This window comes from Indicator indicator, chromosome 10, assembly GCF_027791375.1.
Source record: "Indicator indicator isolate 239-I01 chromosome 10, UM_Iind_1.1, whole genome shotgun sequence".
Lineage (NCBI taxonomy): Eukaryota > Metazoa > Chordata > Aves > Piciformes > Indicatoridae > Indicator > Indicator indicator.
Window position 1 is genome coordinate 4,986,132 of NC_072019.1, and position 16,773 is coordinate 5,002,904.

The window sequence follows — 16,773 nt, forward strand, 5'->3', positions numbered from 1 at the left end:
AAGTAACCATGAAATGAAGCAAGTTAGAAATAATTTTTACAGAGTGTCATGCATTAGCATTCTCTTCTGGAAGAGAGCTTCTGCTTCCTATTTCATCAGTGGGCTTGAGCATGAAAATAGTGATCGTGTGCTATGAATTTTTGACTCAAAAATTCCTCAAGGTCAAATATGTTGTTTTGGGGTTCTGGGTCCCAGCCAGTTACGCTCCAACCACCCTGTGCATCAGGTCTGAGTGCTCCTCCAAGGCAAGGGGATAGCTGAGCACTGAAGAGAATTATTGCTTCTGTGTGAACTCCATCTTCAGTGCTTTGGAGACTATTGTTTAGCAGCACATGATACCAATAATGCTTTATTCTTATTTTAAGTGTCACAGTTAAAATATCCTGGGGCATTATTAACTATCCTGCTCATGAGACTTAGGGTTCAAGATCCCAGGCTAGTAACAATGAACACCTGGGACTTTGTGCTGCTGTGAGTCAGTAACTTCTAGTATGACCATAAAAAGAATTCAACTGAGCCAGATTTCCCATGAACTTATCTTGGCAGAAAATATTGTCATGTTTGGAGAAATAAATGGTTTTGAATAACCTTTGAAACCAAACACACGTTCCTGTTTCTAAAGCTGTATATTCTCTTACCTTCCGTATACTCTTATGTCTGAAATGGCATAAAAGTAGCGTGCTAGGTGTTGTTCATCTACATAGATTTCTCCAGTTGCTGGCCTAAGCAGTCTTATCCTCAGATCTGTGATAGTAAAGAAATCTCTTAATTTCTTGGTTGTGTCAAGCTGGCCATAAAGAGAAGCCATGTTATGAAGCCGAGGTCCAGCAAAAAAGGCAAATCTATCTTTGATTTCAAAGTGGATAATTTTACTGTTTGTCATGTACCCAGTAGAGTATTCTTCTGTGCAAATGATTTCCAGGACTGTATGCTGTGATAAATCCCTCACCGATTTTGGATCCATATGGAAAGCATCTAAGCAGTCTGTAGCATAGTATTGATAGGGCTGCCATGTTCGTCCATAGTCAAGTGATTTCTCCAGGATCATTTGGTCTGGACGGCCAGATTCAAAAGTGATAACAATGTTATCTGTTAGCTCAATGGTTTTGTTCCAGGAAAGTGTAATATTAACGTGAAGAGGCTTTGGGTAATCTTTCCAAGTTGTGGACTGCCAAAACGTGGAGGGATGTCTTCCTTCAAGATCGAACATCAGTTCTGGAGGATGAGCCAGTTCCTGGGTACTTGCATCACATTCGTTATTGCACATGTAGGGATTCCCCTGGAAAAGAGCAAAGTGGTGTTACAAGAGGCATGGCATAGGCGACTGTCACACATAAAGGTGTTTCTTGCCTGGCCCATGGCAACTGCTGCTTTTTCTCTAGGAATGAAACCTAGAAAGCCAAAAACAAATTCTTGCAGGAGTACCTTTATTTTAATGAGATTTATCCTGTCTGGTTTACCTGTGAAAGTAATTGCACAAACATGCACATATACAGCACCTTCTGAAACACAAACATTTTCCTGAGTATGTCTTAGAGAAGCAAAAGAGTTTATTTACCCTGAATGACTCAGACCAGTGACTGAGACACAAAAGACTGAGAATGGAAAGCAAGTCTCTAATAGCTCACTAACTCCAACTCTTCCTAGAAAGACGCAGCAGCCGAAGAGAATTTATTTTTAAAACAAGCATGTTCCTCAAGAGCCCTGCTCACAAAAGAAGTGATTTTCAGGGCAAGTGTTTTGAGGTCAGCCGTGCAGCCCATATATATTTGGTATGAACCAGTACCCAGTACACTTTCAAGATTCCTTTCACCCAGCTGTGAAATTTATCATGCTTACCTATGTTCCCATCTTAGCACTGGCTTGCCTTAAAACATTTACACTCACCACCAAAAGCCATTACAAAAAAAAAACGTGTCCTGCCAGCTCTGGGGCTTGGTTCAGACATCTGCCATCTTATTACAGGGTAGCAAAGTACTTGAGGAAAGACTTTTCACAAGGCACCAGCTCCATTTATCAGAACAAGATAATCCAGCACTTGATTAGGTGGGAGATCTCAGCAGCCTCAGCTGGAATGCTGCCGAGGTGGCTGGAGCTCTGAACTGAGGGCTGAGTTAAAAACAGCAACAAAAAAAGCTTGCCAATAGTGCACAGCTTTTACTGCTGCTTGTCCTCTGTAGCAAGGTGAAAGTGAATTATTCTCCTCCTGGCCTTTTGATGCATTAACACTTGCACACTACAATCTTGTGTTTCTTCACAAAGACTGGGGATATCTTGCAACAGTTGTGAAGATATCCGACCCTACAGGCCGCACTGAATCATGTCTATCTAATTTCAGCTTTCAACAGTACATTAATATTTTGCTACTTGTTCATTCTGTGTTTGTTCCAGAAAGCAACTGCTGCTCTGTGTCCTTTCTTCTGTCTTCCACAGGGCTTGTGTAAGAACGGTCAGCACTGCCTACAGCCAGCAGTGCTTGCTAGGGCACAAGTCTAGCCGTTACTGTCATTAACCAGAATTTCTTTCACCTATCCTTAAAACAGAAAAAGCCGTGCTATGATAATCAACCTTTTCTTTCCTTGTAATTACAGTTCTGCTTCTCTCCATCTCAAAGGCTCAGGGATAATCAAGTCATTCATTTCCATCCAGTATAGGAAATGGGTTTCAAACACGAGTTTCCACTTTGGCTGCTGCTCTGCTCCTTGACGTACTCCCACAAAACACACGCAAAAGGACTTCTGCACTCAGTTTGACCTTCCCACTGCCAACTTCCTCTTACCTGGGCAGGGAAGTACTATTTTCTTTCTCTCTTTCCCTTAATACAGCTGAATGCTAAAACTGACAATGATTCTCTGGGAGTCCAAGTCAGAAAAAACCCCACAAGACAACAAACCAGGTGATATTAAAAGCAGCGCATTGCTTGTTTTGCTGACAGCTTTGAAGCATGCAGCTGTAACTGGAAATACTATGCAAAATGTGTCTATACTAAATCCCTGTTACAGCTCTCATTTCAAGCTTGTAGTTTCTATGCCCTCCTTTTGAATAAAACAGTGACAATCAAAAATAAGTTTCGAGCAGAATACAGACAACACCAAATTTCTTAGTATTGAAGCTCCGTTTAATACAGCCACAAACACCTGAATCTGCTTACTTAGGCCTTTTCTTTTCCTTAGGGAAAAAAGAAGTCATATTATGAAATACAGAAGGTTCTAAACCTTTTGATTACATGGAAATACTAATTTTGCAGAAAATGCTCTGAATTGCATAAATCACACCTTTCTGAGGTTCACTAGAAAAAATCTGGTCACTTCTGCACCTGTCACCACAAAGCTGCCTGTGTACCTATAATATATATGCTTCTGTCATCGCTTCGGTAAAAGCAGCTTCCCTGGGAGGCCATGGGTGTCAAAACCCAGCAAATAAATGCTCCTGGGTAGCCAGACAGGTGCATCAAGCACTGCTGAGGGATGGCTTTGGTTTCTGGCTCCTTAAGCAGCCACTGAGTCTGCTGTGATTCTTCACGTTAAAAGATTAAAGTTGCTCTGATCCCCAGTCGCTGGGTGCTGGAGGAGGCATGCTTTATAATTTCCAGTGTGTAACCCAGGTGGTGTGGGACCTATTGTTTTTTTCTTTTGCTCCCTTTTTCTTTCACCTTTCCCTTTTCAGCAGAAGCTGAGGCACCAGTATAATCAGAGAACACTGGGAGACAGGGCTCTTAACAAAACACAAGCTAGAGTGAATGCATTGAGATCATGAGAGCTGGTAACAATAAGGTACCTAAACCAACAGTACACTGAATGCTAAAGATCATTCCCAGTTTGCTACTGAATATTAGTCTACATTTCTGTGGGCACAAAGTTTTGGAGGAAAGATGAGACTATTTCATAGATTAGGTATGTTCAGGGAAGCTTAGTTAAGTTCCCTTCTGCCTGCTGACATGGCAATCACTGATGTAATTTTGAATAATCTCTTCAAAGGCTTGGAGTCAAATTCCATTTTTCTCTCTACCAACAACTTGGCTTTAAATTGCTTCTAATTAATCTTAAATGACATTTGCATGTTTTGTCACACTGACATCACCAAAATAGAGTAATTGGGTCTTACTCTACACGGACGTCCCTTAGTACATGTTAGTATGAAAAGAATTTAACAGCAGTTAGGTATTTTAATGTCTTGATCTCTGCAATAAATCCTCTTTAAGACCTCTATTTCAGTAAAACGAATACAACAAAAAGAAACTTTCCCCTATTTGTGAAAATTAAGCCTATTTTGTGTTGGGGACATCTAAAGGACTGGAGCATTAGCAGCTCTAAGTAATTTTGTGACCAGCAGGCAGCTGTAAATAGATTTTCATTGAAGCATTCCAAGCAGCAGCTCACAAGCTGGACAAGGTGTAAAATATTTGTCACTTTTCAAAACTACACTGAAGACATTAGGAGGTTTCTAAATAATTAAACACTACTAAGTACTCCTATAAACACTTTAGTGCCAGTTAACATATAAGGTAGCTAAGGCTTTTCCAACAACACTACCATCTTAAAGAAAGCCATTATTTTCCTGTACAGTAATTGGAGATTGATACTAAATAGTTTCTTGCAGGTAAGCAAATTAATTTATTGTTTACTTTGTTTAAGGCAACCCATGGAATTACAAATATTACCAAAACTACTGACATAGTCTAAAAGTTTTGGCTTCAGAAAGAGGTACCCATTTTGCAGGCATTGTAAGGGCATGAGATTGTCATATGATTTGATTATGCTCAGCCCTGGCTGGAAAAAGCAGTTACCTGAGAATCTACTGATTAGGGCTGACTGGTCCCAGCAGGGATTTCCCCCCTGGTGCCCCATTATCTGTACTTCAGTTTGTTTTAGCACTCATGATGTCTGTCTGTACCACCCAGCTTGAACTTTATAGTGGTACGATGCAAGTGTCACTGCCTGTGATGGGCTGCTGGGTCTAGCCTTGTTCCCACTGGGCAGGAGCATTTGTTAGCAGGTGTACCTCCACAAAAAACTTGGTCTTGGATGGGGCAGTGATCCAGGATTGAGAATTTTGGTTAAAATCAGAGTTCCAGCAGCAGTATGACCTTTGAACATCAGCAGGGAAGTCAGCAGCAGTGCTGCAGGTGCAATTTCAGGGTTAAAGTTAGAGCACTGCCTCTCAGGCCCCTCTCTCACTGGGACAGCTCCTCAGTGGCATTCACACAGGCTTAGTGCTCGATTGAAGATGTTGCTTCTTTCAATCTTTTTCCTGTCCACAGTAACACCTCATGGACTTTTTTACCGAGGAACAAAGACAGAGGGGCTTAACCCTTCTGCAGTGTGAATGCTGGAAGCTGTATCACAGATTACAGGCTGTAATAGACACCTGGCTAAATCCTTACAGAAGATTATAACTTGCATTTTCAAACTGGAGAAGGTTGCTGAGGTCAAGCAGGCCAAGATTTTAAGAAGCAGCAAAATAAATTTTCAAGTAGCAAGTCACAGCAACTGATTTTTGAGCCACTGCCTCAAGGTAGGTAGCTCAAATGTACAAGACAAAAAGTAAATACAGCCTGACTCACATTTGGAAAGAGGTTGTGCAGTAACTTACTGTATTCAAATCACAATTTTGGAAACAATAGAGTATTTCTGCTCTTCTTTCCAAGAGTTCATTGCAAGTAGTTTGCTTGCTGCACATTGTAGATGACTAATTAGACAGAAATAGTTAATAGCAGCAATTGCCCTTATACTTACATTTTGCATGTTGTTTCTAATCAGGAATCGTTTACCATAGTAGAGCCAGATTATGAAACCATTAACTGGGAGATACTACTCATAAGGTATTGTCCTACTAAGACTAAACAGTGGGGTGGAGGATTGGCAAGGCACAGAATCTGTTGCATGATAATTGATGTTATCAAACTCACTACATCCATTAAGTGGTTTTAGAGCACCTCGGTCAAAGTCTGCAGAATTATTGTTGTGATGGAGACAGGGATGGCTGTAGACAAGAACATTTTACCATCAACAGCCTTTCATCACTGCAGTGACAGCATTTTAAGTTAAAGTGATTTAAGTTAAGAATGAAAAAGTGCTAAAGTCTCAGTGGAAGATTCGATGCTCTTTCACAGAGCTCCCAAGTGAGAGGTATCTGGATGGCCAGACAAGCACTTTGAACTCTGGGCTGCAGGCTGAACAATATACAGCCTCCAAAACCAGCAAAAAGAAAATAAAAGCATGTTTAAATCAATAACTTCTGGGGAGACTTAAAAAGATTAAATCAGGGAGAATTGGACTGGCCAAAAAAAAAAAAAGAAAGAAAAAAAATGCTGAGCAACTTCATGCACTTTTAAACTTGAAAGGACATTGTAGATTATGGTCCTGAGCAAGCAGACTCTTAAAATTCAGATTTCAAAAATACATTTAAGCCTCTAAAGATCTGGCACTTTGCTTTTTGGAACACAGACCTAATTAATCTTCATGACAACACTTCCATGAGGTATGGGATCTTATCCCAAATTTACATATAGATGCAGAATTAAGAGACAGATGCTTTGGCATGATGAACTCCATAATCCCTGATTCTATTGTACCATTTCTTCCAAAGCCTTTTGGTAGATCACGTGAAGGCATTCTGGCACTCAGAGTGGCTCTCAGATTTATTAGATCATGCCTCTCTCCAAGACTATGAACTGAAAATGTGCCGTAGGAATGCATTTTAATATTTGCAGCACCAAATACATTGTTGCATTTGGCAAAGGCACTTAATTTCTAGAACATTTTCTCTTTTTAGTTACTTTCTGGAAATGTTTTTCCATTTACTTCGAGGCAAATGGAGTTTTGTTTCCTCTGAAATACCTTTACCCACTTTTGGGGGGAGGAAAGCTTACTGATAATGTCACGCTTCTGAGGCTGTTTTTGACTAGGTAACCTTGCTGATGTTATTTTGACCACTTGATCATTCTGGCATAACAGTACCTTAAGACTGATCTACTGGCACTGATCCAAGTGTGGTTTTCTTATTTCAGAAGCTCAAGATTGGTGTTTTCCTCTCGTATCAGCAGGTGTCTGGCAATATAATCACTTTCCTATTTATAGTTGTTTCAGTGTCATAAGGCACATAGCGCTGGGACCTCATCACGCTGAGCTCTGGCTGAACACTGTAGCAAATATTCCAAGGAAACGTGAGTTTCTTTATACACAGGATGCATATTTGGGTTTGAGAAACTGAACTGCCAGGGGACACAGTATCCCTTTCTCTGAGCACACTGGCGCTTGTCCTGGGGATGCCAGCTCATCCATAAGAGTGCTCCTTGGGCAGAGTGGCAGCGGGCATCAATTTACAGTGCCATGCCCAGCTTGCATCAGTTCATTTTTGCCCAAGCTGCTTTTCCAGCTGTCCTGCTGCCTTGCAAGAGGTCTGGCAAGGAAGTCATAGGGGAGATATGAGTGGTCTCCTCAAATGGGAATAGCTTCTTCAATAACAACAGCCTTGAGTTTCTGGATATTTTTGACTACCCATGAATTTATTTAGAATGGGAGCCATTGAGGGGGTAGAAAAAAGGTGTCAAAAGCACTGCAGTTGGAAGGTGTCATCAAAGGTGTTTTGTGGGAGTATGTCAAGGAAAGTTAGTGAAAAGGTAATTTGGTCCTTTGTCTTGGAGAGAAGGTCTCAGTTCTTGCAGTGATCACAGAGGCAACATAAGCCTCAAAAACATTGAGAAATCAAATCACCTTGGTGATAATAGAGGAAATCAGAGTTCTGGAAACATTTAACCCTACCCCCCCTGCCCCTTCTTCCCCTCTTTTTTTTTTTTGTTTTGTTTCTTTTTCATGGTGGCAAATTACTGTATTCAGATTTTTGGACCACAAAGGAAATCTGTGGGTAGCAAAAAATGTTTGACACATGTTGTGAGAACAGGGAGGGTCCTGGCAGGCGTTAACCACCCTGATCAACCCTACCTGGACAGCAGCTGACAACACTGGCCAGCCCTACTCAGATACAGGCCAAGACTTTCAACCTGATTTCTATGTAAATCAAGTGAAGTGAGCAGAAGAAAGCACTGATGTGCTATTTAACTGATGAGCTACAACAATATTCAGTGTAACTCTATTCTGTGCTAATTTCAGAAAATGCATCTTCCTTGGACAGCTCTTTAGGTAGACCATTCATCACAGCTCTAAAAACCAATCTGTCAGGCAGATACAAACTCTCATGTGAGGTTAGAAATGAGCAGTGTAGAAACACATTTAAAATTCTAAAGTTCTTGAAAAATGAATGTGCAGTTTTGTAATGACTTCTAGGAAAATTAGATGGGCCTCGATTTCTCTATTAAAGGACAGAATTATCATGGGTTTTGTGTTTCTCTTCTATAGGGAGTTACAGTGAAAACTGTTTTATATCAAGCTGTTACGGGTTATAACTTGTTATGGTAAGACTGGATATATAAGGATGGGCTTACACTGCAGTTTAAAAATCATCTGTCCCAAAACTATTTGTCATCAAATTGCCACTTACATAGCTTAATGATAATGATGTATGTATTATCATAGAACTACAGAATGTTAGGGGTTGGAAGGGATCTCTGGAGATCATCTAGTCCAATTCCCTTGTCAAAGCAGGATCACCTAGGGCAGATCACACAGGAATGCAACCAGATGGGTTTTGAAAGTCTTCAGAGAAGGAGACTCCACAACGTCTCTGGGCAGCCTGTTCCAGTGCTACAGCACCCTTACAGTAAAGAAATTTTTCCTCGTGCTGAGGTGGAACTTCCTGCGTTTCAGTTTGTACCCATTGCCCATTTTTCTGCCAAAGGGCACCACTGAAAAGCGACTGGTCCCTTCTTCTTGACACAAGGTGTTTTAATGTTCTGCTTGTAAAAGAAAAGTAAAACTTATTAAAGCCTTCAAAATTACACAAAAGGCAAAGTATTGCTTTGACAGCTTTGACTCAGTTTTTATTACAGCTAACTTTGCTTGTCAGCATATCTGCAAAACCAGAAAGCACTGCAGACATTCATGTAAAATATTTGGGTGGACTAAGGAGTGGATGTAGTATAGGGTAAAGTTCATGGGTGAGGTGAGGTTCTTTAATTATTGGAAAAGATGCACAGACCTCCCTATTCTTTTTTCCTTTAGCCACATTTTTCAGTCTGAAAATTTTCTAAAACACTATGGAGATCATTACCAGGGCTTCAAGAATTAGCTGTCTGTCTCCCAAAGCAGTGTCATAGCTTCTTAATAGCACACAGCTGTCCTACAGTGTTCATGTATTTAGAACGGAACTGAAGATGGTTGTACTTGATTTAAATTTCAAAAATATTTTACATAAGCACTATACCAAACTAGACCTAAACAAGCACGTATTTTTTCTCTATTCCTTCTGTATTTAAATATAGAGTAATAAGATGTGGTAGCTTGAGGCTATGCCTTTAAAATTTTTCATAGATCTTGAGCAGAAAGTAGTAAAAATGTAAATAAATCACTATTGGGTGTAAAAAGGAAAATAATGATTATTCTAAACAATTCCATTGGAGAGTTATCTACCATAAGATTTGGTTCCCAAAACAATTTCTCTCTCTTCTTGTTTCTTTGCTCTGGGGGAGAGACTAACAGGCTTTGCTGACCTTGGCTGCATCACTTTTATTTTGGCTAATTCTAATATCCCTGCTTTTTTGTCTCTTAACCCTTTTGTACAAGGGGTAAGGAGGGGAGGCAGGGAGGGAGAAGTTGTTGCAGCTCCCCTGGTCTTTGGCCAGGGGAGTTCTAGTGCTGTTTGTTAATTGTAAATACCTGTAAATATTGTAAATATTGTATATGTGTACATATTCATTGCATTTCATTGTAGATTGTAGTTTTGCTTGTAAATACAGCTTTCATTTGCTTCCACTTATTGGTTGGGCAAAGTTAATGCTGGGGGGACGGAATTTCCAACCCACCACATAAGAGAAGTCCACATTAGTACAGGCAGCTACCATAAAGCAAATTATATGAAGAAAAATTTTCTTTCTTTTTTTTTTTAAATTATATCCACTTAATCTCTGCTTCTGTGCAGCAAAACAGACCAAGGGCTTCCAGTCACTAAAGCTGATTTTACACTAAACTAGAATACTCTAACTACTCTTTAAAAAAACAGCACAAACTTAACTTATCTGGTTTTGCACAGGAGCCTTGAAAAAAAGTGGGGAAAAAAAAATTAAGAAATCCCATTGTGCCACTTTTCCAATCCATTAACATCCAGCGGAGCCACTGGAAAACCTCTTTCCATCAGAGCTGCATCTTTGCTGCAGACTCAAGCCCTGCCTCAAGCTCACATCAGCCTACAATCTGGCAGCATGCTGTTTGCTCAGCATGCTCCTTGCTTGCCTCTCTCTGCACTCCTGCTGCTGGGGACCTGGTGGTCTCCAAGCTGGCAGCTTCTCTCTATGGACAAGTTTCCTGCAAACTTGGGAGAGCCCACCTTTGTGCCTGGAAATGATGCTGCTGTGTGGTGAGCTGGATGAGAAGGTTTGTGAGTCTTGAAAGCAAGTACTACAATTTTTACTTCAGTCTTAGTTTTCCACTGAATTGAGCCTCTGAACCTCTCTACTGCTTGGCCAGATGAGTGCTGATACTGCTAGAAGGGATCCAACAGGTGGGGAGAGAAGCAAAGCAATGCAGATAGATTGACTGGCTTAAGGGCAACATGAAAATGCTCCCTGAACTGTGAACAAAGAGCTAAATCGTGCCTTGGATTTAATGCTCATCTGTTAAAAGGTCATTTATGTATATCAAATAGCTACTTACATATGCAAGTACTATTTGTGCTGTAAAAGACTGCTCTGGGGGTGTAAAGGCATATTGGACTTGAGCACAACCAGTCCTGTCCTAACAAAATGACTACATGTGTCACCCCAAGGCAGCATTATGATTTTATTTTTCACAAAGGGCAGCAAGATTTAGGATGAGAAATTCAATTATTTCTTTGCCTACAGATGTAAACATAGCACCTGCAAATGCTGCTGGGCTTTGCACCAAATGTATTCTGTTGCAACCTCTGCAATCTAAATTCAGATACAAAGAATTCTACTTTTTCTACAGGCACTGTTGTTTGGGTTTTTTTTTTCTTTATATGTGTGCATATGTGTGATTTTTTTTCTATGCTTCATCTGAATAGTTTATTCTTTCCTAGAGAGTGGGACTGTGAAATGTGCTGTCCCTGGAAAGTACAGCTGAGTTTGTTAAGAGGTATGTTATGTTATCTCACCATGATTGTAGGTTTTATGCTTTACTCTGAATGCTAGCAAACTGTGATGATGAAGACCATAATACCAAAATGCACAGTATCAACCTGTTCTGACTGACACGAAGTTTATACAAAACTTTTGTCATGTGCTGAAAAACCCAAGTGCTGTAGCAGGAAGTTAAAAGGGGAAACAACAAAATCAAACTCCAGACCTAATGAATTTGTAAAGATATAGTCCTTGTTTAAGTATTCAACCTCAGGAAACAGATCTTAATATTTATTTCCCACTTATAATTTGCATCAACTTAAAAGATGCTATCTGCTTGCCTAAATGTGCAGCTTCAACAGATAGTCATTCTGCATAATCTTTAGGATACTGAGTATGAATTATGGCAACACCATGAGCAGAAAGGATACGAAATCCTCTGTGGTATTCATTAATGGCTGCCTGTGACAAACCGCAGTCAGCTTTAATAGTTTTCCTGGGGTGATTCCTGCTTCCTCTGTGGGAGACTTTTAAGACTGCTAGAGAGGATTCTGAAGTAGTAGCAATAGTTAATTACTTTTGTGAAATGTGATGCAGAACATAGTTAGAAAAAAAGTATCTAAAATGTAAATTTATTTCTTTCAAAACAAAAGTCATATTCTTAGAAGTGATGGCTTAATCAGATACCTATACAAGCTACACCAAGTAGCGTGTATCTTAATGAGAGCATTAGCAAAATATTAAGTTCATGTTTTCCTAATCATTACATGAGATAAACACTGAGTGCAATTCAACAGTTAATTCCCCAAATCACAGATTCATAGAATCACAGAATTGTCAGGGCTGGAAGGGACTTCAAGGATTACCTCGTTTAAAGCCCCCTGCTATGGACAGGGACACCTCACAGTAGATCAGGTTGCTCAGAGCCATGTCCAGCCTGGCCCTAAAAACCTCCAGGGATGAGGCTTCCACCACCTCCCTGGGCAACCTGTTCCAGTGTCTCACTACCCTCATGGGGAAGAACTTTTTCCTAGCATCCAATCTGAATCTACCCATTTCTACTTTTGGTCCCTTCCCCCTAGTCATATCACTATCTGACACCCTAAAAAGTCCCTCCCCAGCTTTCTCGTAGGACCCCTTCAGATACTGGAAGGCCACAATAAGGTCTCCTCAGAGCCTTCTCTTCTCCAGACTGAACAGCCCCAACTCTCTCAGTCTGTCTCCATAGGAGCTCCACCCCTCTGATCATCCTTGTGGCCCTTCTCTGGACATGTTCCAGCACATCCATACCCTTCTTGTAATAGGGGCTCAAGAATCGGACTGGACTTTTATGTTGTTACCATTGAATGCAGACTGCTTTGCCAAGTTTGTCTTCTCAGCTATGATAGTCCCTTATTTCACATACTATAACACCATTTTCAGTAGGCTGCCCATGTAACAGAATGAAGTAATTTATATTTGCTATAAATAAGGATAGCAAAAGTGTCTCACTTAAAGCTTTAAGAAAACATTATCAATCCATGTTTATATAACATTGCATGTTTTTGTAGTGTTTTGCATATTACTTACATCTCCAAGTGACTTAAAATCTGACCATGAAGTTGCAGCTGAGGGAGATCAGACAAAGAGCTGAAGCAATTAGTGCTCAGAGGTGGTGGCTAAGCCAGGAACAGACCCTTTCCCTTTGCCCCACAGGCCTTTTTTCTTTTTTTTTTTTTCAAAGAGAATTTTTTTTTTTTGGTCTTTGTATTAATTCTATGGGTAATGCCATAGAGAAAAGAAACTGCAGAGGCAGCCAACAAATAAAAGGGACTAAAGAGACAAAAGAAATTCTTTTCTTGTGGGGGATATCTCAGCTGTGCTCTGGGACTATCTGCATCTGCAGGCACTGTTCATCCCACTCCAGAGCGTTATTGATTCTGTGCCCGTGGACTTCATGCAAAACTGTATTTCTACAATAACTGTAATTTTATTTCTGATTCTTAATGTCAGTATTGCTTTTGACAATTTCTGACCTGCTCCTATATTACCAATGCATCTGCTGCAATTTTTAATAAGCTTTAGAGCTGATGGATTAACACTGAATGTCAAACGCCACAATTAGAATTGCTGATGTTATGCAGAAACGCTACTTTTAATATATCTATAGAAAAAAAATCTGTCTTCCTATTGCCACAGAATCTGTACTCATTTCTGTTGCATTTGATAATTCTTTGTTACAGAATTCCCAGGCTCAGACGACCCTTGCGTGTATGTGAACCACTTAAAGGAAGAACGAAAAGGAACATAAACAAAAATGACAGTTGTAAGTGAAATCCAATTTCACCTCATTTCTCTTAAAAGGTGGGTTACATTGTTTCCCCTTCATTTGTGTTTGTCAGGGTGATAAGATAAATATTTTTAATGGCTCACAGTGCATACCTACATATTGTGGAATTGTTACAGAAGCAAATTTAAATGTTGAATTTTATTATACAGCGAAGAGATGTCTTATTAGCATTCACAATGAATTGTGCGACGTCTCTGCACATTCAGATGATGATAGCACATAGTGCTTTGAAAGAGAACCAAGACACTCATCAAAACCACATTAGTATACTGCACCAATATAAGTAATTCAATCCAAAAAATCCCATACTTCTCTTTTGAGAAGGGTTGCAAACTTTGTGATAAACTCTTAATTTGTTCAGTTCTGTGCTAGAGATTGTCATGTGATTTTCTTTATTTTGTACATATATCCATGACCAAAAAAAAAAAAAAGTGCACAGCTCTGTCATTTCCTAAAATAATTTGTAGTAAGACTGTTACCTGCATATTTACAGTTCAGGCATGGTATGTGGTTGCACTGACTCCTAAAAACCTGTCATTTCAAAACTTAGTTCACCACAGCATGTTGAAATATGGAGAATCCCAAGAATCCCAACCTGCTAGATGGCAGGGCAGGGGAAATGAAAGCAGATCCTCCTCTGTTCCATGCATGGGCTTTAAGAGCTCTGTGATCCCTGCTGCTGCCTCTTGGGCTCAGCTGCCTCACATGGGAGACTTAACATAATGGGCTTTGGGGATAAAATGAGTCCCACCTAATATTTCATGGCCTCAGTTACCATCCCAAATGACACAGAGGTCCTCCCAAATCTGAATGAGAATCTTCTAACTGAAAAACAAGAGCATCTCGAAGTGCAAAAAAGGCTTATGATAACACATGCAATATATTCAGTTACTGCATCAGATGTGCAACCTGCGAGCAACTCCCTTAAACTGAGCCAAATTTGTTTACTAAGTTGACTGTGAAGTAATTCAAACCTGGAGATGAAGAGGCTTCTGTCACCACAGCGCTGTGGTAAGACTGCTGCAATATGAGGCTCTACTTTGAACATCTGCATGCCTCCACTGTAACAGCAGTCATTGCAATGTTACTTGGGCTAGCTCAGGCAGAACCATTAGCAAGAGTAGGGCAGCCTGGGCCATGTAGTGGTGCTCAGCATTTCAGTGCTCTTTGCCTACATGGATTTTGTGCTGCCAATGCTTTATTTGCGTTGTTAGCTCTCTACCGAGTTTAGGTGTGCCAGGATGAGACAATCAATCTCATTGACATAGCAGAGGGAACATATCCTAAAAAATATTTCAGCATATTAAGCATAGGTAGGGAAGCTTTTCACAAGGAAAGACTGAATGTAATTTTCCTACAGTGGAAAAAACAGACTTTCTCCAATTGCTTGCTGGAATGCCTGAAAGTAAAGTTTAAGGACAGGGATTTCTTTTATCCTAATATATTCCAATCTATTACAGAGTAAATTGGTGAGAGAAGCTCTATGTGTGCTCCTTTCCACTGTACCACCCTGGGAAGTAATAAATTACAGCATATTATGTTCCCTATCAGTTCTACCCATCACAGGCTTGTCTTGCAGAAGATGAGATAAAGAGAAACACCTTGGCTAAAGTAATGCAATTAACTGCTGCCATTTGAAATCTGAAAAATTACATTTCCTTATCCCCGTCTAACCGTACAATCATTCCTAGAGACAAAAGGCAGTTTAAGGTCTTGCACCTTGCAGCTGCCACCACTGCCACAGCTGTGTGACCCAGAGGTCAGGGGTGCCCAGGGGCAGGAGTGTACCAGGACAGTCCAGCTCCACCACCAGCTGCCTGAGGGAAGGGCAGGGTGGTGACATCACCTTCCTAACACTTGGATGTGCTTCTGATGGAAAACACTCTTGTGGCCTTGCCACAATGACAGATATACCTCTGAGTATTCCTCCAGTTACTCTGTAATTTATATAATCTAGTGCCATTTGGCATTTATCTTTAAAAGGAGTTTTAGATCCCAGTAAAAGATCTCCATGAAGTGCACTTATTAGAACGAAAAATAGCCACTTATAAAATGAGTTACTATTTGTATGGGTGTAAAAATAATAGCCATCAGAGAAGCTGATGGGCTGAGGGCTGCACTATGCTACAAACCACATCCATATGCCTCCTCCTTCTTTAAAGATACACAGCATTTATGTTTCTTCCATATAAACACTTTGCAAATACCATCTAAGTATTTTCAGGCTCTAATATAAAGTGTTTTAAGAATAAGAAGTGACATTTGCATATAACAATGTCTTAAGCATACAAAATCACCCTGTTCACATGGCCATCTGTGATATCTTAATGCAAATACAGAAAAAAGTAACTTCAAAAGGTTTATGCCCTTAGATTTCTTCATTTTCATTTCTCCTAGTTTTTGATTGGACATTTACAGGAAAAGTTCTGCAGCATAAATCAATGGGAGATAGCTCTAAATTTTATCTGGTAGCTGAAGTGATCAAAGGGATCTAGGTAATTTTAAATGGATTTGAGATGTGTTTTGTGAATGTTGTTATCTAGCACTTGAATACATTATTTCAATAACAGTTTACATGGACAACTGACAATTCAAAAATCTGTCCAACCATTAAAATATTTGTAAGAAGAAAGCAAGCCTGTTAAATTATCCTCAATTTTAATAACTCACAGTGGCACACTAAGGTTATTTTAAATCATTTATTAATGTAATTTATTTGACAAGTAAGCTGAGAGGCACTTGTCTTTGTCATAGAAGCTACTTAAAAGAAATTAAACCTCCTCTTTATCTCTTCCTTGCAAACATTTGTGACTCTATCACCATCTATATCTCTATACTTACCTGTATATATTTTGGAACGTAGTAGTGACTAGATTTAGATTATAAAATCAATTCTTCCATCTACCATGATGCCAAATAATGTTCCTTTCTAAAGCTCCAGTATTTCTTAGACTGCTTTTCTAGACTTAATTTTGCAAATATTATTTTGCAGAGGTAGGAGTTGGAAACTTATGAGTTACAATAATAAACATCTGCATTTCCAAACAGTATGAGTGATTTAGCATTTTCTTGTAGGGTCTTATACTCCCCAAACCTGCAGAAACTGCCTGTATATAGGTGGATGGCTGGAAACCTGGCTGATACCAATAGTTTGGCTATGATGTTCAAAAATAGGAACTTTTGATTTTTTTCTTGTATCTGCAAGCACATAAGAGGAAAACCATTTAAAAACGTGAGTATGTTGAATATATGA

At 39.7% G+C, this 16,773-nt stretch overlaps 1 protein-coding gene across 1 annotated transcript in view; it reads right to left on the reverse strand.

The window, feature by feature from the left end:
• Positions 1–16,773, reverse strand: part of NTNG1 (netrin G1) — a 153,667-nt gene that overhangs the window by 93,019 nt on the left and 43,875 nt on the right. Inside the window, exon 2 of the mRNA XM_054384320.1 lies at positions 639–1,279. Coding sequence (XP_054240295.1) covers positions 639–1,279 — 641 coding nt within the window. The remainder of the gene's footprint in view (positions 1–638; positions 1,280–16,773) is intronic.